The sequence below is a fragment of the Patagioenas fasciata genome, chromosome 5, assembly GCF_037038585.1.
Source record: "Patagioenas fasciata isolate bPatFas1 chromosome 5, bPatFas1.hap1, whole genome shotgun sequence".
In the NCBI taxonomy this organism is placed as follows: domain Eukaryota; kingdom Metazoa; phylum Chordata; class Aves; order Columbiformes; family Columbidae; genus Patagioenas; species Patagioenas fasciata.
In genome coordinates this window covers 19,885,861-19,913,177 of record NC_092524.1, presented here as the reverse complement: position 1 = coordinate 19,913,177, position 27,317 = coordinate 19,885,861, and the positions used below count along the sequence as shown (strand labels likewise).

At 40.6% G+C, this 27,317-nt stretch overlaps 1 protein-coding gene across 7 annotated transcripts in view; it reads right to left on the bottom strand.

The window, feature by feature from the left end:
* Positions 1–27,317, bottom strand: part of LRP5 (LDL receptor related protein 5) — a 178,768-nt gene that overhangs the window by 127,898 nt on the left and 23,553 nt on the right. For 3 of the 7 annotated variants that reach the window (XM_065838054.2, XM_065838052.2, XM_065838053.2), the window contains exons 2-3: positions 19,060–19,456; positions 178–375 (exon numbers count right to left, since the gene is read on the bottom strand). In XM_065838054.2, coding sequence (XP_065694126.1) covers positions 178–375; positions 19,060–19,456 — 595 coding nt within the window. Of the gene's footprint in view, positions 1–177; positions 376–19,059; positions 19,457–24,454; positions 24,555–27,317 lie in introns of all 7 variants that reach the window. The other 4 variants (XM_071809073.1, XM_071809071.1, XM_071809070.1 and 1 more) reach the window with 2 other exon arrangements.

Below are 27,317 nucleotides of genomic sequence, written 5' to 3'. Positions count from 1 at the left end.
CAGTTTTGTAGGATGTGAGGTTATTTTACTTTTTTCAAGGCTATTACCAATTACATTTAAAAGAACATTAAGGTATTGGCATTATTGTAGATTACAAGAAAAAAAAAGCCTCAGTCCAAAATTAACGCATGATATGAGAAATATCTTACACCATACTATTCACTAAAGGAAACTTACCTAAAGGAACCATCTAGATTTGCCCTATGAATGAAACTGAGTTTTGCATCAGCCCAGTAAAGTTTCTGCTCATCAAGATCTATCGTGAGTCCATTTGGCCAATAAATATCTGAATCGACAATTATTTTTCGCGTGCTGCTGTCCATTCCTGCCCGTTCTATTCTGGGTGTTTCACCCCAGTCAGTCCAATACATGTACCTGAAAAAGAAAGCAGAGATGCACGCAAATTAAATCACAATTCATAGTGGTTAGCTTTCGGAACAGAAGGGACAGCAGCTCTTTGCAAAGCCTGTAAGTATATATACACCGAGTGTACACAAATGTATACCTCCAAAACTTTAACAGTTATTAACCTATTAACATACTAACATAAATCAAACCACAGTTTCAGAAGGTTAAAAAAAGTCCTTCATGAAAGCATCTCTCACAAGCATTGCCTCTGCATAATGTATTACCATTCTCTTTCCATGTTGGGCAGCACCTGACTGTCATAAGCATTTACAACTGAGTATCATCCTGCATGGCCAGTTATTATTAAATATACTAAATCACATTCTGAAGCAACTAATTACCTATCCAAGCAGGCAGTGCCCATAGCTGAACTTCCTTTTGCAAATCTCTACGCAGAAAATAATAAACCCAAGAGCCCTGCAATGTGTTTGTGTCGATTAACAAAGCATGAATCTGTGCAAACTTAGAATGATATTAGATTAAATTTTTGGTTGCTTTTTTCCCCCTCCCATCCATGCCCCAGTGTCCCTGTCACTCCACCCATGGGCAATTTAAGTAGCCTGAACAGAGAAATTAACAGTACTTATCAATTGGAAAGGACCAGATCACAATGTGGCAAATCATGCAATGTCTGCATGAAAAGTTGAGACTGCACAGTTAGGAAAGAAATTGTCTCATCAGAAGAGGACACTCAATTCCCAGTTGGCAAACATTACCCAGCATAATATATTCAGGTTGCAAACTGAGCATGCCAGTGGTGCAAACACAACACAGGAAACGCCTTGCACAGCTACCTCAAGCCAGTCAGAGAAATGATATTTGCTTTGCCAACATAGCCATTTCTGGCATAGTCTGTGTCAGGAAACCTTTGACCTGAGTGAGCCCTCAAACAAAAATCAGATGCCTGTGCACTGCACTCTCCAGCACTCCACATTTATCCCACTGTATTAGATTAACGGAAGTGCCAGATGGGTGCCAGCTGGGTAAGCTACACCTAAGCTAGGTCCTGCTACCACTGGAGCTCCAGAAAAGCATGGTAAAAAGGCTTCTACTGCATTTTGCCGAGCCCATGCTTAACCAGATTTCTCATAACCTGGACTGTCCCAAACCCTCAGATCCCATGAAGAAGACAGCACTATGTAACCACAAAGGAAGTAAACGAACGTGCATTTAAAACATACATGGAGGAAAAAAGCTTAATGGTTTATTTTACATAAGAGAATGCCATCCACTTCGGGAACAAAGAAGGGACTATATTTGTAATTGCTGTCATGGTCCTCAGCAGGATGTTCTCTCCTTCGCCACAAAAGATGCTCCTGTAAACTGCAGTAGCTCTACAGCTGCTTCACGTGCAGTTGGACCCATCATTTCAGCCAAGGATGCACAGGCAGCTGTACAGCACATGTCCCTCACAACTCAGGCTTAAAATGCTCTATCTTCATGTACATACAGCATTCAGCCACACCTCCAGCGCAGTCACAGCACTTATTTAAACCATTCTGATCACAGCAGCCTGTCTGATCGCTAGCATGTTTAGCCCACTGAAGAGGGGAATATAGATTAAAATATACAGAGGTAGACAGATAGAAATGACTTACTCGTATCACAATACACATACACTTGAGTGCGAGAGGGTAAAACAAGAGTTTTCTAGTTGAAATGATAAACCTACGCTGACAAGTGCTCAGGCTTCTGAGACAGTTCACCTCAGAGTGGTCACAGTGGACCAGATGCCTTCCCCAAAATATCTCAGCTCCAGCAGCTAGGATAGACAGACTGGTCCTGAGAAGCAGCAGCAGAAACTGAGCTGCTCCAGTTCACAGAACAACCTATGAACACAAATTGCCGCTCATTTTGGTTTTCCTTAACAAGTCAGGCTGTAATTTGTGGCAGCTCATACTGTGTGGGGAGGCAGCTACTGACAAACAACAGCAGCCAGAGAAAAGCAGGCATAAAAGAAACTGTCTACACAATGAACTGGTGAATCAGACTGTGATACTGATCCAGCCAAATACTCATTTTTGATCAGGTCAAATCAGTTCTCTGATTCAGCTCACCTGCACTAGCTTGAAGTATTCAAGGGACGCCTTGAGCTACCTCTACAGGAATGAAGAAGACGAAGAATGAACTGTTGAATTAAGAAAAATCTGTCTGCTAAAGGTAACTTTGGGCTATATCACATAGCCATGACAGTCCCACACTTATTCATATATTGAAATGCAAACTAAAAAGGAGCTTAGACCAAAATCAGAAATCCCATGACAGTTATTTAAAAGCAAAAACAGTTAAAATAAAAAGGATGAAAAAAATTATTTCCACAGTTACCCTTGAGCAAAATTTCTGCACTCAAGCCTCCCACTAAAAAAAAAAAATTAAAAAAAAAGAGTAAGCCAAAGGGCCCTTTATGGCTTTTCTATGACATTAGCTCAAGAGCCTCTCCTCCCCCCAAAAAACATTTTGCGAAATTTCACAGATGATATGTTTAACCTTGGCCACACAGAAAGTACTGGACAAAAGCAGTCCTTTCAACTTCATACATTAATTTGGCACTGGAAAATTACATCCGTACATTTTAGCTCATTAACAGCTACCAAGCTCAATCCTTATCAATGCCTGTGTCATTCAAATATCTAAAACTACACAGTATTAGCAAATTAACTATACCACGAAGAAAGGCTAGCAGGATGAAGATGCACTTACACAACACGCAGAGCAACTTGTATGCAAGCAGTGCTCTTTCAAAGCACTTATCCCCCAGTTGGACTTTTTTAATGCAATCTATTAAATATTACTGTGTCACGAGCTCATCCTGATTGTAGGGTGTCTCTGCAATCCTGTTAAGTATCATAAAGTTGATGATATTGGTGAACTTTTCAGAATATATCAAGTCTCTGCAGTAATCAAGCACTTACTGAAGTAATGGTTTTGCTGCCCCCATGTACTACAAAGCACCCCCATAGTTCATCACAGGGATCTCTTACAACATCAAGACCCTGAACTGGGAGTCTGGATATCACTGTAAGAAGACATCAGTTGTTCCTGCAGCAGAAGTGCGAGTCTCTGGTCTATGTAAGCCTACTTAAAACCATGCTGCTGACAAATGGAGTGGATCTTTCCTTGGTTCCTACCCCTGGTTCTGACATTACAACCCTACAAGAGAACAAACCCAGAAACTTTCAGTTGCCTTAGCAAATGATCAGTCTGGCCAATGGTCCCACAGCAGCGATGCTTAAACAGAAGGAACAAACAAAGGCAGTGGCCACACAGCTAAATAAGCCACTCACAAATTAGGGCCTTGGACTCTACAATTAGCTAGGGCAGTCCTCTTCATGCCTCTTCTCCCACCGTAACATGTAGGCTGACATTTTTTGGTCAACACAAGGCACAACACAGTACTGGACATCAGACTCTAACAGGTCGTAAAGTGTCATGTTTTAAACACACGCTTCTGTGGGATTTTCAAGAATTTATGAAGTGTCAAGTTTTCCTTTTTTTTTTTTTTTTTTTTTTTTTACCCTGCTCTATTCTGAGTGACAAAGCTAGTTCAAACCAAATTAAGTACGAACAGCATTCTAGCTGAAACACCGTACATTAAGGTTCAGCTGAAGACAGATTTTTTGGGGGCAAGTTATAAATCCTAAAGAAATAAAAATCCATGGTTATTATGGAAAGAATGATACAAGCCTAGCTAAAGCAACACTGCAAATTCAACTGGAACAGTAACACCAGAAGATAAAATTCTGGGGGCAGGGGTTGGAGAATAGAGGGGATTTCAGGGAAAAAGTGGGGAAGCTTCCTTGATGTGATTAGTTATCAAAAGAAAGCCACAGGTTTCATACCTACCCTTGAAATAACCCACGGATCTGTTCCAAAAATGAATCTTCCATCAAAACTGATATCTGCTTGCATTAGTCAGTTTCATCAGAGAAAGAATCATATAGATACAACAATGGAGAAATTAAGTATTTTAGTAGTGTCCAATGGTAGCCATTATGTCTTACACATCACAGCTGCCAAATGCTCCCAGGACACAGGATCAATTCTTACACAAACAGCAAATATTTTTGGTTGGGGCATTATGGGCAGGTGAAGAATACAGCAAAAAACTCGAAGCAGCTTCTCAGAGAAAAAAGAATCAGTCTGCACAGCCTAATAGTTTATGTGTGAGGAACTGATTTAAATCAACCAGATTTAAATTAACCTTAATTAGTAGAGTTTTAACCTGTTATGATTACCGAATTCAGGAGCCTGGAGTAGTAACTGACACATTATTTCTGCAGAAGGGAAAAAAAAAAGACTTTTTTTTTTAAAAAGCATGCTCAATAGCCCACACTTCTTATTTACCTCAACAAAAACCAAGCACTTTGAAACAGTCTAGACATCATCAGTGTTTCTGAGAGCACTCACAGTTTGGTAATGACATTTCTTTGTTTTTCAATTTATTTTTTTTTTGTTGGTGTACAGTACATAAACAATCCCCACCATTTTCATTTCGCTATTAAAAAAAAAAACACAACAACCACATATATACTTTTAGTCCAGATAGGGTTTCAGAAAAATTCAGTGGAATATGCAAAGAACTGCAGTCCAGTACTACCCGTGCTACTAAACACTCCCTGTTCTGGAAACCTGTCAAAAAGACATACATGGAATAAGAATTAAGAACCTAGCATGTGTATTTTGTTTGGTTGATTTTGGTGGTAGTGTTTTTGAACATAAATTACAGTTTTAAATATCCCTTGGACAGGGTATACCATAACAACTGTAAGGAGCTAAAAATATCAAAACCAGTGTTTGGTATCTTAGTACACATTAGAACAATCACATTTTTAGGACTAAGATTTCATAATCTGGGAGTTTTGTATCCCACCTGGATTGCAACAGGTCAATAAAGGCGTAACAGCACTGAGGCTATAAAAGAAAATTAAAATACTAATATCTGAAGAGCTAATTAAAAAATAGCACTGTGAGCAAAATTCACTGCTAAGCAGCTATCATAGAACAATACCCTTAAAAATACCCCAAACCAAACCACACTAGAGAAGCACTGAGCAAAAAGCAGCCCTAAAAAAAACTCTTGGGTTACTTAATTCAGTTCTTCACACATGCTTAAGTGTCTTCTCCCTTACTGGGTTTTAACCTTTAACTCCAGACTTTCAAGGAAAAAAGCAAGGAATGAGGGGGCAGAAGAGATTAACATCTAATCACACTACCACTAACAGTCCATCCAGCAGTCAGAAGTACCCCAGAGTCAAGAGAGTTTGTAAAATTCAGTTACTGCTCCATTAGAAAGCAGAGTAGCTACCAGCTTCGCTACCGAGCTTCACTATCGAGCTTTCTAGTCACAGGGCAACTAAACAAACGCACTTCAACTGCAGTCAGTAAGTCACTGTTTTTTGGCACATACTTAATTACCACATTGAATCAGAGTGCTTCAGCTGGTAAACTGCACCCCAGTGGTCTTTTTAAATTCCAGCTGCAGGAGCAAATCCAAGATGAAGACCATATTTCCCCCCAGGTTTTTTTAAAGCTGCAGGTCATTTCTTATTTCCTGGTACTTGTCTGTCATCATTCTTGCAGTGACTTGAAATCACAGCCAAAGAGCAGACAGTCAGCCACCTCAGCTAGAAGATGTCACAGACATCATAAAAGGCAATCAAACACTTTTTCCACCTCTTGAAACACAATACGGTTATCAAGCCTTATATAACCTGCTTACACATATGGCGCCAGTTGTACAGATTATGTCAATCAGCACAAACTTCTCCAGTTTCCATAATGTTCTCAAACTTATACAAGCCCACGGCACAAAACAGGAGTTTATAGGAAATTTATATGAAGTTTAGATTCCTGTGCATTTAAAATTTACTTCCCCCAACCCACCTTTAAATTTGCAAAAACTGAACTGTGAAATTAAATAGCACCAATTGTTTACAGAACAGAAAGAATGGCTATCTTGCATAGCATTAAGCTACAAACTACTTACTCAAAATACCTCTTTTCTTTTTCCAAGCACTGAACTGTGAGACTCAGATGTTCCTGACAAAAAAAAACCATTTTTTCAAACACAAAAATACGTCACAGCAGGTAACCATCACAACTAATCACACTGTATTCAAAGACATGTTTTTAAAACAAAGCAAACAATACCCCAAGAACCACCCTTCTCCACTACAGTTCTCCTACCATGTCTTTTATTCTGGCAGGTTTATTCTTTTAAAATACATACATCACATACATATGTAGCATACTATCTGGCAACTGAGAACGAAGAGGAAAAACATAATTGCCTGTCAACTGATGAATGCTCAAATATTATTGCACTGAAGTGCTTACAAGGAAATAACACATTTTCCCTGCTCACCCATATGGAAAGGAGTAAAACACACTAATGATTTCTCAAAGGTAAACAAGCACATATTCAACACAACAACAGCTTGCTAGAGAGTCGTGTTACATGACACCTCCAAGCTGAAGAATCCTTGGAGAGAGGGACTCAAGATTTCCAAACACATTAAGCTAGAGAAGGACAGCAGCAGCAAGGAGATAAGTCGGGGAGGGGGAGGGTTAGGAAGAAAATTTTCAACTTGGAATGCCGTATTACTGCAAATACCTCTGATACATGAAGAAAAATAAACTGCACTGGTAGGGGATTTCCTGGGGGAGTTGGGCGGGGAAGGAATTGCACATGCTTATTGTGTTATGCACTTTCCCCTCCAAAAGAACGTCCAGCACATTTATATGCAAAGACTCTACAGAAAATGGAAAAAACAAACATAAGATAAAATGCAGTGTTGTAACTGCTCCTCACAATCACAAGATATGCTACAAGAGACAATGCAATATAACTTTTTCTTCCTAGACATTTCTGAGGAGAGATGAAGAAATATTATATATAAATGAACTATTTCATATTGAAAACACTTCACAAGCAACTCAGCATTATACCACCACTCTATGATGGTCAGAGAAGCTGCAGAAAACAAGGTAGGCAAAGGATCTCATGAGGTCACGAGCCCTGCACCAAAAAAGCTGCTTTTCACAGAATCATTGAATTCCTGAGGATGGAAAGGACCTCTGGAGATTGTCTACTGCAATCCCACCCCCAAAAGCAGGGTCAACCAAAGCAAGTTACCCATTCAGGTTCTGGGTATCTATAAAGTTGAAGACTCCACAACCTCTCCAGGCAACTTGTTCCAGTGATTCATTGCCCTCTCAGTAGAGACATTTTCTTCCATTTAAGCATAACCTTCCCTGTTTCAGTTTCTGCCTATTGCCTCTAGTCCTTTCACTAGATATCACTGAGAAGAGTCTGGCTCCATCATATTTATTCCTTCACATCACATATTAATACACATTGATAAGATCCCCTGAGATGTCTCTTTTCAGGGTAAACAATCTTAACCAGCCCTACCTGCCACAGTGAATGCCTGTCTTGGCTTTGTTAAAAAAAAGACCAGTTCTCTTTTAGTGAATTTTCCTGTCAGCTAAGTTCTTCTAATTAACTGTACTTCTCTGAATTTTTGCCCGCATGTTTTTCAGACACTGTGCTCGAAACTGCTAAGAGCAACCAATGGAATGCTGAAGAAGCTCATGTTTAAATTTATTCATATGACAGCTAGGAATTCTGATAACATCCCATAATTGAGAGGGGCATGTTTTCCATGAGGGGAAGACAGAACAGGTGACTAAAACTGACCGAGTATTCCACTCATAATCATCATACATGCTACATACGATAGAGATCACGAGGGTCTTCTCTCTCTTCGACCATGGCCAGCATTTAGAGAGGACCCTGTCTGTCTACCTGTGACCTATAGGTCTCAGGCCCTGCATCCCTGAAATCCAGTTTCTGGTTTGCTGTGAAGTCCTGCCCATGACTTCCAGGGGCCTGGCCTGCACCTGTTGGAGCCACGCCAGCTCCGCACACCCAGCTCCACTGCTGCTGGAGTGATGCCAACTCCATATCGGGCATTCAAGATTGGTTTTGTATATTTTGTATATTTTCTCTATTTTTTAGTACCATTAGTAAAGCCTTTAGAACTTTCCCAATTTGCAAGACTCTTTCTAACTTGAAGTCCCTCTTCCTTGTCTTTCTATCACCTTTTATGGTGGGAGGGATTAACAGAGAGCATCTGCCATGGTTTATTGTCACCTTGCTTTAAACCTTGACAATGCCTTAGTCATCTTTGTTGCTGTTTGTTAGGTTCACGCCAGCATACCCACATCTCTCTTGTGCTGAGGAACCCTGAACTGGGCACAGTACTCAAGGGGTGGGCTCACCTGCCTGAGTAGAGGGGAAGGTTCACCTCACTCAATCAGTTGGCACCACTCCTAATGAAGCCCAGGATGATGTTGGCTTTATTTGCAGCAAGGGCACATTGCTGGTCGTATTCAGTTAATTTACCTCAGGTCCTCTTCTTCTTTAAAAAATATGGTTAATTTTAGGAAACGGAAAAATTGTGCAAAACTCACTACATTCAACCCACTTTGAGACACACTGCAGCAACTCAAAAGTCAGGGGACACCACTATCAAAAGGCACAGAATTAACTGTTGAACTCCATCATCTTGTGACATACTTCCCACTCTTTGCTGTTTACAAGCAGACCCAGTCATGACTTAAAACTTTGACTTAACTACCTCTACCTCAAGTTAAGCCTAGAATTTCTCCCTCTCTCCATAAGGAACATTGGATTAAAGAGTGTCAGTCAGGACAGTCCAAGAAATTACATCTACACATTTTGCTGACTTAATGGAGGACAGGAGTCCAGAAAACATATTGAACAATGGTAATTAAATTGTGCAAGTAAGGTGTTGGTTGCTCTCTTACCCATGGATCTCACAACCACCCTTAAACATTTTCCTCACACCAATATATTTTATCTATTTCAGTATGCTGATTTAGTTTAACTCAATGTTTGGGAAAACAGTACACTCAAATGATAGCCAATAATTAGTCAAGGTATGCAATCTAAGTGTGTTCACTTGCACACTTTTAATTTTAAACAAAATTTAACAAATAAAACCCTGTTTAAGTACACATTCAACAGGTTATGTGGAAAAATTCTTACTTCAGCTTATACAATTGCTTAATTTTACATGTGCCAGTCCAACCAGATCAATGCATTGTATATGCCATGATTTACAGACTGCCTCTGTGGAGCTATAAACTTCACCCATCAAGTCCTCTAATCCGAGAATCCCAGCTTCAACCATCTCTTTGGTCCCAGAGCCAAAGCTACAAGACCAAAGCTACATTCCTTACTTCACCTGAGAAAGTAATGCAACACACACTGACACTGAGAAAACCAAAGCCATGCTGTTGTTCCTTCTGTTCCCTTAAGAAGTGGTGTAGAAATTACAAATATAAGCACACTGTGATTCCTAAAATACTTAAGAAAACTGTGTGAAAGGTAAGAAAGCCTCAGTCTACAGGATTCAAGATATGACAAGTCACAGAACCTGTAGCAAAAAAAGAGCGCTACACATTTCCACCTTTTTCCCATGCGATTCCAGCTTGGGGGAGGCAGGGCAGGGAAGGGCAGGAAGTAAATAACTTTTTTTCTGCCATCTCTGAACACACAGCTCTGCTCTCAAATGAAGCAAATGGTCACTGAACAATTTATGCCCTTTAGTCCTATCTATGAGCAGGAAAAGACAGAAATAAGCAAAAGAGATTGATAAAACATTTGTAGAAAGGCTGCCATCACCAAAAGGATCCATCTGAAAATTAGAGTAAATAACACTTCACATAAGAACTTCAAGTTTCTCACAAATGAGACTGTTTGCAGTTATTTGGCCACAGAATATATAAAAGCTTTTCAAGTCCCAGAAATCACAGTCATAACAAGATACTGGATATGACTCATAACCAATTTTATGGTTTAGTGCTTTTCTTACATTCTAAGAAAACAACTATGCTACTTATATATTCATGCTCATTACAGTGTTTCAAATGACTAACCAAAAGCTTCAAAATAATTTTAGACTTGTAATTAATTACTAAATAGAGACACACAGGATATAAACTAATCTTTAGCTTTCAAGGCAGCAATAATCATGTTTCACTCAAAACCAGGGCATCTTCTGCTTTTAACTGAGTAGCCATGAATGAAAGTAAGAATTGCTAAAAGGCATAAACTTTACCCATGCCATGTCTGATGTTTTTCTTCTGCAGTATTTGCAACAGTTACAAGTTTTTATTCAGTATTCCCCTCCTCTCAACTATTCACAGCCATGTAAATCGAAATATTCAAAGCCTCAGCCTACTGCAGCTCATACAGATCAGGCTTCAGCATACAGATCCCAGTGATTTCAGAACAGAAAGCCAACAAGCTTAACCTTAACTATACAACATACTGCTCTGTAGGACCAAGGTCCTGGTGAATCAGCAGTAAATAAATACCACTGCAGTTTTAGTTAAGTGCTACTACGAACACAGTTGTGAGTTATGTAAGAGCAGCTACAGGTCTGGTTCATGATTTTGCCGTGACGCTAAGGAAATGCTGGATTAACAACTAGACATGATTGAGGCTTTTTAGACTCTGAACTGAGAGCACTGTAATCTTGATATCTGTCTCTTCTAAATCAATTTTTTAACACCCCACTTGTCATATTTAGTCATCCAATCCTTTCCTTCCTTCAGTGTCAAACTTCAGTCAATGACGGTCATTACTTGCAGATGTCAGCTAATTTGCCATAAGCAACCTGAAGCAATGGTTAGGCTGGGCTATACCCCACACTTCTCTAACACCATTCAAAACCTGGTTAGACTTGTTTTAACCTCTAAACTAATGGCCATTCTGCGGAATGCCCAAACTGATGATCAATGGCTTTATCCTTTGTATTCACTAATGTTTTTACTGCTGTTTCCTAATTTGCATCTTATTTCCTTCTCCCAAAGCCTCTGCTATTCCAAAAGGGGAAGCCCGCTCCATAAATGAAGGCAGCCTCTGCATTAGTCTGCTGCCACTGCCCAACAGACCCACACCACGTCATGAAAGAGGGGCAGAAATGTAGAAAGAGGTTTGCAGTTTTCCTTCAGCCAGACAAACCAATTCAAAGGTCCCTGCTCTCTGTCTCCACAAACATAATTTCTACAAACCCCACCAACGTTAACATGCCAAGGTACGGCAAATTAAAAAACCCCTATGACTATACCAAGTGAAGATTGCTGTTACATGCACACATGGGTTTTTTGTAGACAATCAGCTTTTATTTTTCTTTAAAATAACTGCTTCATGGATGTCTCATTCAGCTCTTCGTGCTTTAGCAAACAGAAGCAGAAACTTCTCAAGCAGTACTGTTTGCTGAATACACCAAACGATAAAATATATAGCCTAAACTTGAAGAGTAAGCTTGCTCCAGAAGATTCACAGTAAAAGCTCCAAACTCAAACTTAATAAAACTTGAATCCGACTGAATCCCCTATCAGCAGTCCACCTAGCATGAATGTATATAAATCCTGATGTTTTCCAAAACAGTGCCAAGAATTTTAGCTTAATGTCTTCCATTAAATAAACTCAGCTTCACATAACCTACACCAGGTCTGGAATCTGGATGTTCAGAACAAAATGTCAGTGAATTCACAGAAAAAATGGTTTGTACTCTGTCTGCTTCATTTATCTTTAATTTCAGGGAAGTAGAATAATTGGTTTATCACATATTCTGCCTCCTTTGTCTCCTATAATATACAGTGGATCCAGCAAGAAAGCTTTAAGGTGTATGAGAAAGAATGCCATGTTACATATAAAGCAGCTGCCTGTTATGATACTGTCTCAGAGTATCAGAAAATCCTGTTCAATTAATGATTTTCAGTAGTTCTGGGAAGAGTGGAGACCCACAGATGATCTGCAAGAGTCTCTCACAGTTTGCATTACAATAAATTTTAGACGTGCTCTGATTGTTGTTGGAGATGACAAGATCATCTCTCTTTCAAGTTATAACTTTCATATAAGCATTGTCTTTAAAAAAGGAAGGTAGGAAGTGTGGAAACAATGAAGGTCTCTTTAAAAATGTCATTACACCAAAAACATCCAACTATTTAGCAAGCCTGCCACAACATCAAAAAAATCATGCACTTCAATTAAAGCCAGAAACCACAGAAAAACAGGCTTTGAATGGTATCTCCAGAAGTCAAACAGACCATCTCCCGTGCCTAAGGCTTGGTCATTACACCTATAACATTCTCGACTGTATATTCAATACGTTCTCCCCTATTCTCTCAAACTAATCTATGTCTTAAAGAATCACACTCAAAATGTAATAAAACTTATTCATTAGGCAAACGACATGCTGGGTATAACATCCCAGTGCAAACACCACAACATGAAATGGAATCATCTCCCTCTGCAGAACAGCCTTACTAAAGCTAACTGCACAAGGACACGTTATTTTGTCAACAGAAGGAAATTAGATTGGTTTGACACACAGCATTCTTGACAAGCCTGTGTTTAGCCTGTGTATCAGCTAAGCATTTACAAATTGCTTATTTGTCTCATTTTTCTTCTGGAAACTAAAGTTAACTGGCCTATCGCTAATGAAGTTTTCTTCCTCATTTTTTAAGCTACCCCCCACTTCTGTAGAAGAAATTGCTAAAAGGCCAAAATCTTATCTATTGAAATTCTTCCAGACTGAAAGCAAACATCTAACAACTTCAGGTCTGCATCAACTAGTTTTAAGAATCCTAGCCTAAATGTCATCAGATTTCATGATCCGGAATAAAAGCTACAAACTTACTCAAGTGCTCTAATTGTTCTCTTCTATTTTAGTACAAATTCTTACTCTTCTGTCAGTTGTAATAACTACATTAGCCACCTGATCACAATAACTTATTAACAAAAAGACAAATGAAAAGGTATTAAATGTTTCTTTTTTCCTACTGTCATCCATATTCTTTTCCCAGAAAATACCAGTAAAAAAGGAACAATTGATTCTAGGGTAGTTCAAACCCAGAGACTGCTGCGCAAAAATCAAATATAATGATCACTACTTCACAGATGCTCCTATAAAATATTTCATAACTACTATGTGAAATGAAGTGGTTGTAAAGGCAAATCAATTCTAATGTTTTATGTCACTAATACACACAATGAGTGATTTTATTGTTTATTAAGTTTACTATATTAGATAGTTACTTGGGCAAATGTGCCTTTAATTCGACAGGACCCTTGTGCAATACTGGATTTTGTCACTTTTACCCAGAAGAGTTGCTCTACAGAGCAGACCATAGCACAGACGAATCAATTAATTATAAAGGATACACATATCTTCATAATGCATTTGCATGGACCATTCATTTATGTTGCTTTGCTACATGGCATTAATACACAAATCAAACAGACTAACAATTAGAAAAGTCTGACATAAGTTACAATCAACAGAGGTGTTTCATATAAAACTACTGTTCCAAATGAGAGAGGAGAGGGGGGAGGGGGGAGGGGACAACCTGTAGACTGAACTAATGTTCAGGATAGCAGCACTGGCAATCCAAGGAATTGATGTGAGCAAAAGTCAGAAGAATTTTGTTGATCAATACCAGACAGTCTCAAACTGACCAGCTTACATGCAGATGGGCAAATGAATCTTGTTCTTTATATTAGCCCATTCCACAGTAACTGTTGATACTTGCACACCTTTCCTGAAGGAGGAAATGCAAGATACTTAGAAGAAAAGTCCTCCAGGAAGGAAAGAATAGGCTACCACAAACCTACAGAAAGGTAAAACCAATGTAAAATACCTAACATACACTAAAAGAATGTCTTTTCTTCTTACACTTACTGGATTTTGTTTATGTTTAAGAAATGCTGCACACCTGTGCTGCAAAGAACTGCCTTTCAAAGTCACAAAAAATAAACCATGCCTGCATCCTTTCTCCCAACACGAGCAAGAATTAGATTTGCAGAAGCACTGCAACTTCACCATCACTGCTTAAGATTTTAAAAAAGCTCTCCTTTTGACCTGCACCAACAATACTTTCTCTCCTAGTTGTTCTAATCCAGTTTTCATTAAAAATAATAATTTGGTATTTCCTCTAATATAGGAGCAATATACTACCAGAAATCCCCAGTTAATCATAGAATTATTTGGGTTGGAAGGGACTTTAAATATCATCTAATTCAAACTCCCTCTGCAATGGGCAGGGACATCTTCCACTAGCCCTGTCCAATTTGTACTTGAACACTTTCAGGGATGGGACATTCACAACTTCTATGGGCAACCTGTTCAAGTGCCTCACCAACCTCATAGTAAAAAATTCTTTCTTATATCTAATCTAAATCTACCCTTTTTCAGTTTAAAGCCATTACCTATCACTACAGGTCTTTGTAAAAAGTCCCTTTCCAACTTTCTTCTAGGCTTCCTTTAGGTACAGGAAGGCTACTATAAGGTCCCCTCAGAGACTCCTCCATGCTGAATGACCCCAACTTACTTAGCCTGTCCTCATAGGAGAGACGTTCCAGCCCTCTGATCATCTTCAAGGCTCTCCTCTAGACTTGTCCGAACAGGTGCATGTCCTTCTTATGTTGGGGGCCCAAAACAAGAATGCACATTGTAGGCTCACATTGAGCTTCTCATCAACCAACACCCCCAAGTTCTCCTCAGAGCTGCTCTCAATCCATTCTCCACCCAGCTTGTCTTTGATATCACCCCAACTCAGGTGAAGGACCTTGCACTTGGCCTTCTTGAACTTCATGAGCTTCACATGGACCCACCTTTCAAGCCAGTCAAGGTGGGTGCGGATGGCACCCCTTCCCTCCATCATGTCAATTGCACCACACAGCTTGGTGTCGTCAGCAAACTTGTTGAGGGTGCACTCGATCCCACAGCCCATGTTGCTGACACAGACTTTTAAACAGCCCTGGTCCTGGTACCTATTCCTGAGGAACACCAGTCATCACTGGTCTCCACTTGAACAATGAGCCATTGACCACAACACTTTGAGTGTGACCATCCAGCCAATTCCTTATCCACCAAGTGGTCCATCTGTCAAATCCATGTATCTTCAATTTAGAGACAAGGATGTCATGTGGGACAGTGTCAAATGCTTTGTACAAGTCCAAGTACATGACATATCTTGCTCTTCCCTCACCTACCAGTGCTGTAACCCCATCGCAGAAGGCCATCAGATTTGTCAGGGATGATCGGCCCTTAGTAAAGCTATGTTGGCTGACATCAATCATCTCCTTATTTTCCATGTGCCTTAGTGTAGTTTCCAAGAGGATCTGCTCCATGGTCTTGCTGTGCACAAGAGGTGAGACTGACTGGCCTGTACCTCACCAGGTCTTTTTTTTTTTTTTTCTTCCTTTTTTTAAAATGTGGGTTATGTTTCCCCTTTTTCAGTCGGGGGAACTTCACTGGATTGCCACAGCTTCTCAAATATGATGGATAGTGGCTTAGCATCTTCATCCACCGGTTCCCTCAGGACCTGCAGATGCATCTCATCAGGTCCCATGGACTTGGGCACCTTCAGGTTCCTCGGATGGTCTCAAACCTACAGTGGGTGGTTCTTCATTGTCCCAGTTCCTGCCTTTGCCTTCTGTGACTTGTGTGGTGTGGCTAGAGCACTTGCCAGTGAAGACTGAGTCAAAAAAGTCATTGACTACCTCAGCCTTCTCCATGTCCTGGCTAACCAGGTCTCCCATTTCCTTCCAGAGAGGGTCTGCATTTTTCCTTGTCTTCCTTTTAACACTGACATACTGATGGAAGCTTTTCTTGTTGGCCTAGACGACCCTGGCTAGATTTTATTCTATCAGGGCTTTAGCTTTCCTAACCTGATCCCTGGCTGCTCAGACAATTTCTCTGTATTCCTCTCAGGCTACCTGTCCTTACTTACACCCTCTGTAGGACTCCTTTTTGTGTTTGAGTTTGTCCAGGAGCACTTTGTTCATTCATGCATGCCACCTGGTGTTTTTGTCTGACTTCCTTTGTTGGAATGCATTGCTCCTGAGCTTGGAGAAGGTGATCCTTGAATACTGACCACATCTCTTGTGTCCCTCCTCCCTCCAGGGCTTTATCCTAGGTACTCTACCAAGCAGATTCCTGAAGAGGCCAAAGCCTGTTCTCCTCAAGACCTTGCTGTGAACCCTCCTCACTGCCTAAAGGATCTTGAACTCCATGATTTGATGATCACTGCAGTCAAAGCTGCCCTTGAGCTTCACATTCCCCACCAGCCCCTCCTTGTTGGTGAGAATAGCTCTCCTCATTGGCTCCTCTACCACTTGAAGAAGTAAGTTATCATCAACACATTCCAGGAACCTCCTGGATTGCTTATGCCCTGCCGTGTTGTCCCTTCAACAGGTATAGAGGTGGTTGAAATCCCTAGGGCTTGTGAATGTGACGCTGCTATTATCTGTGTACAGAGGGCCTCATCAGATACGTCTTCCCAGTTGGGCAGTCCGTAGCAGACTCCCACTATAATGTCACCTGTCCCTGTCCTCCCCTTAACCTTGACCTATAGGCTCTTGGCCAGCTCCTCATCCATCCCCAGACAGAGCTCTACGCACTCCAGCTGGTCACTGACATAGAGGCTAACACCCCCTCCTTGTCTCCCCTGCCTGTCTTTCCTAAAGAGCCTGTGTCCTTCCATTCCAACACTCCATTCATAGCCATCCCACCATGTCTCTGTGATGCCAATAAGATCATAGCCATGCAAGTGTGTGCACATCTCTAACTCCTCTTATTTATTCCCCATCCTACATGCATTGGTATAGAGCCATTTAAGTTGGGCCTCCAATGAAGCCGACTTGCTGGTTGGAGTGGCTGAAATGCCTTTATGCTGCTCTTCAGGTGCTCTCCTGCTGACTGTGATCTTTCTCCAGGCTTTGGGCACCTATTGCTGGCACTGACATCAAAATGGTAGAAGTGGGATGGATTGAGGTTCTCCTCCTCTGACAACTTTGGTTTAGAGCCCTCTTCACCATCTTGGCAAGCCTATTGCCATTGCAAGCTTTTGTTCTTCTGCATCATTGCCCCCCTCCCTTCTATGTGCGCCAGTGGAGGAGTTTTTGCCTCTTTGCACATGGGCTGTGGGTCCACTGCAGGCTGCACTTCGAACCAGCTATCTTTCTCACCTTTCCTGATGTTACGCAGCCTTCCCACTGTCTCCTGCAGCTCAGCCACCTGCTGCAGGAGGTCCTCCACCTGGGCACACCTTCTGCAGGCAGGTCTGTGCCTGTCCCTGCCCCAGGACAGAAGTACAGGCTCTTCCTGCAGTCTGAGGTCTGCACTGCAGCCTCTCCCTTCAGCATCTCCGTCTGCGTGGAGGTATCGGCCACCACTGGGGTAGATGGTGCAGACCCCCAAGCCAGAGCTGCAGCCTTTGCTCTCAGACAAGTGCCCACCATTCTGCCTTGAGGGTTAGGCAGGATGATTGCCCTTGACCTGTGCAGATGGTCACAGAACAGTGCTCAGTTGTGGGGTTATGTGTACTTCAAGTCTCCCACTCAGTCAGTGGAATGCCTCTCTTTTGAAGAGGGGCCCTCCTTGCACGAACTGCCACAAACAACCTGACAAAAGTTCCAGTCTGTAGCTTGGCAGATGCTGACATGGCAATCTTCAGTTGCCTTTTGTTGCTTAGTTTCTCACCCACCTGAAGAAGGCGGTTTCTCAAAAGACTGTCCATTTCCCAGTGTAGAATAAACTACAAACTACTTTACATTTTGTGGTTTATCCTAAGCCCTTGATTTAACTCAGCATCCCTTTGCAAAGAGCCCAGACTCAGTGAAAATGTCAGTGGGCCCCTGACCTATCTACATATATCAAACACAAGAGGAAGATAAAGTGATTCCTGAGAAAGAGTTGTGAAAACAGCAGCAGATTAGTGGCAAACCACCTTGCTCGTGTGGACTTGTGCACAAAACAGAAGTGCACCCCCTTTTCCCCTTATCCTGTGGGTCCATCTAGCACAGCAGACCTTCATCACTGAGAGGAATACATGGCCCAAGTTGCACAACATCAGTACCATCTGTACTCAGGGATAGCAAATAGCACATCTGAAAAGGTAGGCATTGAGTACTGAAGAGGGAGAGAGGAACCATACAGAAGTGCAAGTATTTTCGAGAGCACTAGAAGTGACACATCCAGCCTGCTCCCTTATTACTTCCTAAACTGGTCACCTTCCAGCATTCAGAGTCCCCACTTTCAACTGGATTCTTTACTTACCAGCACAAACATGATTAATCAACATCACTACTTAAAAATATCTTGTTTACCAGAGCACAGCAAGTGAAAATTTCTGTTTTGACTTGTGCAGATTTACACACCTTGCTGACTAGATACATTGAATAGACATCACATATCAAATGCAAGTGAACTTACCAGAGAAGGTAACTGAGAAAATAACAATAAAAAAAGCTTGGAAAATTCATTACTTTTCAGAAGTGAAATGTAATAAGTTGTGCAATCATACAGGTTGAATATTTGACTTGGCACCTAAGAACAGCTGTATTTTTCTTTTTGGCTCTACATCTGGGCTGTCATTTCTTGCCACAAAATATTTAAGCTCAAACATATGGTTAGATACAGATCTTGAGAAAAATAACTTGGGAACATGTAAACTGAAACAGAAGGCTATGTTTCTTTTTCAGAACTAAAACCTCAAAATAAATCACCACTGTATCAACTTAAGAATTTAACTCAAATTAATATTTACCCATGAGCAGGATCCAAAGCTATTGCCCTGGGCTGATCAAGGTCTTGCCAGAAGAGGACTTTTCTAGATGTTCCATTGAGATTAGCTACTTCTATCCTATTGGTTTCTGAATCCGTCCAGTAAAGTTTTTTCCCAATCCAATCACACGCCAGGCCATCCGGGGAAACCAGACCAGAAATGATGACATTCTGCACCACATTCCCAGTTTGGTTAATGTAAGTTTGCTTGATGGCTTCTTCACTCACATCTGTCCAGAAAACGATGCCTTGCGAATACTGGAAGTCAACCGCAGCAGCATCCTCTAAGCCACTGACCACCACAGTAGACTCCAGCTTTGTGCCTCCAGCATCCACGAGTCGAACATCCCGCCGGTTGGCAAAAAGCAGAAATGGAGATGCTACAGAAGAAAAAAGTGAAAACCTGTTAGCATTACTGGCATCTACAGATACTAAAGCACTGAGTATGAATATGGCAGAAGAGGGTTTCTTTTCCCAGATCAGAGGGGCTGACAATACAGCAGAAGTAACGTGGAAGTTTCATGAGATTAAAATGCGTGTTACCCAAAAACCTCTTCCTTCCAAGTCAGACAAAGGAGTAAAAGACAGAGGGAAGAACAGGTCCAATTCTGTATCTATGGAATATGGATAGCATCTTCAACATAGTTAGTATTTCAAATTGAGGTCCGTCAACAATGCCTTCTGCCAATCCATAAATCCAGGTTTAAAGCAAATTAAGTCTTCATGGTTTAGAAGCTTGGTTCACCAAGTTGAAGTAGTAACAACGCAAAAAAAACAAGTTCTGACGCCTTGCAGTAGCAGGCTGGAAGCTATCAGTACATGCTGGGTCAGCTAAGATAGGGTTAATGTCCACAGGTAGCTGGGGGATGACAGCCAGGACAGCTGATCCAAAACTAGCCAAAGGGGTATTCGATACCATGCAAGGTCATGTTCAGTTATAAACGGAGGGTTGGCTAGGGTGGGAGCCTCTCCCTCTGACTTGCCAGGATCAAGGCATTCTGGGATGCTCTCGGTTCTTTCCGGACCACACAGTTCAGTGCTTTTGTGTTTCCAGTGCGAGCTGCTGTCTGGAACAGGAGGGGGAGGTTTTGGTATGAGTTGCAGTCAGAGTTGACAATCACTGTTTAGAGGAAAAGGTTGCTTGGAAAGGCGGGCTACACCAGAATTACCACATAGTGAGAGATTGCACTGTGTATCCCTCACTTTGTAAATTCTTTCATTATTATAATATTATCGTTATTGTTTACTTTTTTTTTTTGCTGTTCCATTAAACTGTTCTTATCCCAACCCACCAGTTTTGCCTTTTGTTTTCTGATTCTCCTCCCCATCCCACTGAGGGTGAGGGAGGTGTGAGCAAGCAGCATAGTAGTTTTAGTTGCCAGCTGGGGGGTGCTGAGGTTAAACTGCAACACAGTACCAGATACAACACCATGAAATGCTCCTACCAAGTGCCCTCCCAGATGGCAAAGACTGGGACAGAGATTCAGAACTACTGTCTTCTCCCTTGCACAACAAAAGAGAAATTCAAGGAAGAGTTGTTAAGGAAGATTATGTGGGTTGTGGATGTTTGTGGGGACTGCTGGTAGCTTGAAGAGGCAACCAGAGCAAACAAAGGCTCTAACTGTTTGAAGTTCTAAGTGTATGGTGGGAGCTGGAATCTTAGTACTGAATGACAGGGAACAGACTTTGAAAGGGGAGCTAACTTGCAATTGATGCAAAAGGTATGGGAAGCTTGAAGATGTCAAAAATGACAGCCATAGAGATATTCCAGCAGTACCTATTCAAGTTCTAGATCTCTGTATGCAAAGTACAGTTGGACAATGACATCACCTCACAGGATAATGCTGGTATTCACAGACAGAAAATAAGGAGGTAGAGACTCATGAGAGGCAAGAAAATTAACCTAATTGAGTTGGATCTGACAGTAAGGCATACAGAAGCAGTAGTAACACTGTCAGAGATTTTAGCATAGACAAGATGACTTTTCTGTCATAGCAGATTTCATCTGATATTATACCCTAAAAAGGAGATAAGTCTGTTCTTGTAACAAAGGCTGTCCCTCCACACTGTCAGAGGGAAAGGTGTGAATGTCCCAGTCCTACAACTCCTCCCTCCACCTCCCACATAGAGTATTACAAACTCTAGCATAGGGAGATTGTAAACATCCTCTGTAGGATCCACCATGGGGGGAGGAAGCATGATTCAAACAGAGACAAAGGCATGATTCGTCCCAGCTGCTTTTTCCACAAGAGGACATTAAGCAGACATACTGCAGAACATTCCTTTCCAACCATAACAGCCAGACTGATGGCCAAGTTAACCACTTCATTTCTCTCCTAAAAGTGCAGGTTTTCTGCCTCATCTAGCAGTAAGCGAGAAAAATCGTTATCTGCAGATGTGGCTGGCAAGGCAGCCACTGAGTACAATGATGCCACCATATGAGCCACAGCTGTGAATACCACTGGCAGGTAAGAATGCCAGTCTTTCAGAAAAAGCAACTAAATGTTGGAAAGAATGGAGCTCCCTCAGAAGCAACACACTGGCCTGTTCTGTTGGATGGTATTATAGTTACAGCTGGGCAGATGGCGGTAGACTCACCATATTTCATAGAGCTTACGTTTTTAACAGAGATGGATGGAAGGCAGAGAAGAATAAAGCTGATTACTGCCTTTTTATGTATGGTGAAGTGACGACAACTGTAAGACTGTATTTAAAAAAAAAAATCACTTATGAATGCGATAGATATGGTGGTAAGGGAGCTATGGTAGATGTGCTAAAACTGATACTGCTTATAGTAGTCAACCAAATGAATTATACATAAAGGGTACAAATCCCCCAGTCTTATGTCTACACAAGACAGCTTTCCTGATGCTGGTAAAACAAGTAAAATTCAGTAATTACACACAGGCAAGGAGCAGAAGATTTGCCCAAGACCATTCAGTAGATCAAGAGCAAAGCTGGAAAATGAACCCACGCTCGATAACCAGGAACAGGCCAGTGTGTTGCTTCTGAATTCAGCCATTAACTTTCATTTTTTGTTTTAATTGTATCAATGCCACCTACAGCATTTAATTTTATTAAGTGCTTCAGGGGCAACTGTTAGACCCAGTAAAGTGATGTAGGACAAAAAAAAAAAAATTGCACTATATGATCTTTCCTATTGGTTTCAGTAATAGTTCTGAAAACCAGTTTTATGGGGCTTCACTCATTTACCTATTAAGACCAAGATAATGAATTATAACCAACAGAGCATTTGCCACCAGTTGCTGGTTAGCCACAAAGCTGCAACAGTTCTAAGACAAGCTGAGAAAGAGAGTTTTAAAAAGTTGTATTTATACTACTACTTTATACTTGTTGGCATGCCTACATTTTGTCTCCTTACCCTTAAAGCAGAAATAGAAAGACACGAGAATACTGGGGAACGTACATGATTATTACTGTTAAAAGCATCAGAAGTGCAGAACTCATACAAATCCTATGTACAGCACAGGACAAAAGCCTTAATTAACAACTCTTAAAACAGTTAACTAGGCTAAAGGTCATGGAAAGGTTTAACTGTGCTTCTAAGAAAAGCAACCAATGATGTGGGGAGCCTGGTACACAATATAAAATAAAGTTCTCATTTTAATATGCATACAAACTAAAACTGCCATCCAAAAATCACAGTATGTGCAGCAAATTATATTTTAAATATCATTTCAATTCTTAACAGGACAAATGCATAGGGGATATCTGTGGTTTAAGCCATGTGTACAGCTGGACAGAGAGAATAGCATATAATTCTTTCAGCATTCAATGTCCCAAACCACAAAAACATTCATTACCAAGGAAAAAAAACACCCCACATACACTCCTGCCACAGGCACACAAGATGGTAAAAAACAAACATCTCAAAACTTTTGCACCCAAGAGCGTACAGTCTCATGGAAACTCTTAGAATATGGAGTAAACATGCATCAACTTTCGATACTTAAAAATAGCTGCTATGCAGAAACAAGAACATGTAGGTAGGGTCCTAGCAGCCTTAAATTAATCAGCACAAAGCAATCCCTCTTGTCCAGCTCTAACTCTTTTGGAAGGAGGCTTAGACCTTTGATGTATAACATAAGGCTCCTTCCAAACATTTAGGGAAGTTTTTCCACATGCTGCCACCCTTTTGGGTGTTATCCCCATTTTTCATAGCCTAGCTCAAGTGAAGAGAGACAGAAGTTGGTGGCAGCAGGAAGCTCACATGCCACGACACACACACACTACTGGAACTGTAAAGATGCGGGAAACAAGGTAAAAAGGAGAGAGGTTCAGACTTGGAAGAGAAATGAATGTAATCAATAGTTCAGCCAAACCTAAAATCAAGCACAACTTAAAAAAAAAAACAAACAACAGTCTGACAAGAAGGGAATATGGCATGTATAAATCCCACAGATACACATAACATTATTTTACTCCTTCAACACAACTGTTATATATTTAGCAGGAAAAAATAATGATTAAAAAGTTATCTTTCTTAAATACTTCAAGCTCCATATTTTCAATCCTGGTCCTTTTTACTGGCAGCTGCTGCAGAGAACCTGAAATTACTGAAGATGTTGGTCTTCCTGTACTAACTGCACATAACCTAAGTTTAAACTTGCCAGGTACAGTCCTCTAAAGAGGGCTTTTGTTTTCATCCTCAAAAAACCTTACTATAGATAAGATTAATTCCTAGTGTAATTACTACATTATAGAATATTCTAGCTGCAACACAGAAGTAGGTAGTAGCAATTCACAGAACACAAGACTAAAAAAAAAATCAGGCCTCCTTGGTTTCACTCCTATATATACCCCATTAGTGAACTTGAGCAGGTGCTTCAGCCCAATGATGTGTAAAAATCATTCCACCTGCTACAAATACACTCTTTCTGTTGCTGTTAATTATCTCAGAGGGCTGCCACAAAGGCTACTCATGCTTAAAGGAGGCACTTACAGGCCTTCCAGCAGAAGGCTCCATAATGTGCTCAGCTTTTCATTCCTAACGCAGCTAAGACTTTTCCTCTCTGTGAACCACAGAGCAAGTGTGGTCAGTGAGCTGTGAAGGAAAAGAAAGCATTCTAGTAATCAAATAAGGAAGATGCATTTCCATTTTTCCTGACTTTAGGTAGAATCAAAGTCTGAAACTGAGGGGGAGACAGGAATGTTATTTTAAACCACTAAAAACATCCCCCACACTGTGTGCAGGAGATGTCATGTAATTTTTGTAAATTTTACTCTTTACTAGCCTGTATTTTAAATTGTTTACATGGTCATACCAAGTATAAACGACTGGAAGGTAATCCAATCCACGCTAATATCCCATATTATGAAATACATTTGGTGCCGGTTTTATTTATACGTGCTATTACCTTGAGTATCACTTCTGAATACTAGAAGACAACCAGGATCTCAGTGATCTATTTGCCATCAGGCTATAGTAAAAGGGAGGCTGTTCATCCATCAGTGTACCTAAAAGAAGTGACATGGCATTAGCCACAAATACATTGGGGAGGGTTTCTATAAATAAATTATGTAAACTTAAAGAACAGCTGGTTTAGTGGCAGCAAACTGGACAGAGTCCACAGAAAAGCATATATATAAAAAAAAAATTATGTGGGTTTAGAAAACATAAAAGTTTGTTCTCATCTAGGAGAGAAGCTGGGAAGGCACGAAGATAAAGAAGAGTAAAACAACAGTCCAACCAGCAAACGCTCTCATGAGAGGCTGAAGAGAATTTATTCTTGGCTACTGGAGAAATGACACACTAAAGAAATTAGATCTGGTTAGGTTCTGGGCTTTTCATTGATGGTGAAGGGAATGAAGAGATGATGCAGAGAGAAATATACTCCAAGATACTGGAGCACACTACAGAAGCTGTGCAATTGCTTGCAACAGGTGATTTTTAGTAGCAGTTGGATAGCCATTCCCCAGGTTTGGCTTCTGTACAATTAATTCCTGCCTCAGCGAAAGAGTTTCACCTGCGTGTCTTGAAACAGAACACACACACAAAAAAAAAAAAGCTCAGTGGACTGAACTTCCCATACCATTTCACTGAAAATTTTGATTACAAGGGTGTAGAGTTGCTTGTATTTATGCTTGGTTTTACACAAAACAAAACAGTTTTAAAAACTCTCCCAGTAACATAATATATCACTGTTTCTGTTGCTCTCTTGAAGCAGATGATTTTAGTAGCTTTACCAAATACTAACACTAAAATATTGTTAGATAAACTGCTAGCTACTTTTTATTTTCTATGTTTAAATAAATAAGCAGTAAGTTTTTTGAAGACCTTGTTACATTTTCTGGATTGTGTAGGGTTCCCCAACAATAATTTCAGGGTTTTAGGAAGACAAGAGATTTACTTCAGACTGTTGGTTTTGTTTGGTAGCCCAGTTCTTAAATAAAATGCTAGCAGTAACAACAAAATATAGCAGTGATTATATACTATGTCATCTTCATTGGCCTGAATTAGTTAATTTCCCTTGTTCAAGAGATGCCCAAGTATTTCTCAGAAGAACATGCTCTGAAGACGTCCAGCAAAGGTGCTTCATACGAATTATGAAGCTTCGGATGTGTTCAGATTGTATGGAATGGCAATAAAATGTTTTAAAACCTTCCAACAGCACACTCTGAACTTATTCATTATTGTTTTGTCCTGTTTCTAGTTATATTATTTACTTCAAGTAAAAATTCCAGAATGACATGGATTCAGTATGCATAATTTAGTGCATTTCCATCTCTGCAGAGGCTGGAAGCAAGCTATGTGTGTTCAAGACCACTTTCCTATGGACACAATCTTTTAAAAGAGGGTTTCTCAAACTTTTCTCACAGACCACCCATTAAGCACACCACATGAACTTCCCTCCTAGTGCACAAGGCAATGGTACTCTCAGACTGTCCTTAATACCCCTGTGGCAAATACTGAAAATGGCTACATGGAGCAGCATATTTAATCTTTCAATGAAGTTTAGCAGCTGGAAAGGAGGACAGCCAAGTCCATGTAAGCAGCCAACACTTCACAGACCACCAAGCAGCATACAGAACATATTTAGAGATCTGCTGAAAAACTAAACAAAAAAAAGAATACCTGCTGTGATATGGCAACATTTACATCAAGTTGCTGAGATACTCATTTAAGACTCACAAGCACTTCAACCATTTTATTTAGAGAAGAACACAGATTCACTAGAGCACAACGCAATTTTCATCTGCTCTGTGTTTTCAGAATAAATTTCTAAACATGATTGCAAAACTGGCTCTTGGCAATCACTCCATGTGAAATGGACAACTGGTGTTCAGCCAAACAGTTGTGAGGACTGCAGTCTCATGCAGTCCTGACTAGCTAATGCTAAACATATATCTCTGAACCCCCATTTCTTCCTGACCTCAGGTTCTCACCAAAGCATTCTACAGAAGATAAAATATACAAGGGATTTTCCCAAAAGCAGAAGTATACTGTTTGTAACAATTTGCTTATTCTTCTGAGGATTCTGCTGCAATTTGCTACTCAAGAACCATAATGCACACAACAGCTTAAATGTAAATATACTCTCTACTGGGGGTTAGGGCATTTTGGCTCCAGGCAGACACCCAACAACAAGCTTTCACAACCAGCACTTTGAAAACAGCTGTGAAGCTGAGCGTCCTCCAGTCTTAAAAGTCAACTTTTGAGTTTGGAGCTGGTTAGAGATGAGAACCTGCACTGAATTGCAAGGGAGGCTAAACTGACAACTTCAGTCATGATGGGGAGAGCTCCCAAGGTCCACTGGAAATCCCAGTCTAAATGTCAACAATAAAGCCCACAAGGGAGGTGAAAACTTTCCCATTCTTTAAGAACAACTAGGCAGCAGTACCTCACAGGTCTGCACTAGGATGCCTGAGTCCAACACTGTGTCCAAATGGAGGAACTTGATAGCAGAAGGAGACCCATCACAAGTAAGTAGGGGTTTGGACCACATGTTAAACACACGAAGAAAGCAAAATTTTGAATGGCTTTTCAATAAATGAATGCCACCCATCCAGTAAATGAAGCAAGGATCCTGTGGGAGAGGCATGAAGTGGTCACGTATTTAAACATGGCATCACAAGCATACATATAGAGGGAGTATGTTTAGACTGCATACTTCCAAGGCTGGCTATTCAAACTGCTGCACACTTAATGTCAAAACAAAAATTGCTAATATGATTTCTGTGTGTGGAGGGTCAGGGATAATAGTTGCTTTAGAATAGTAT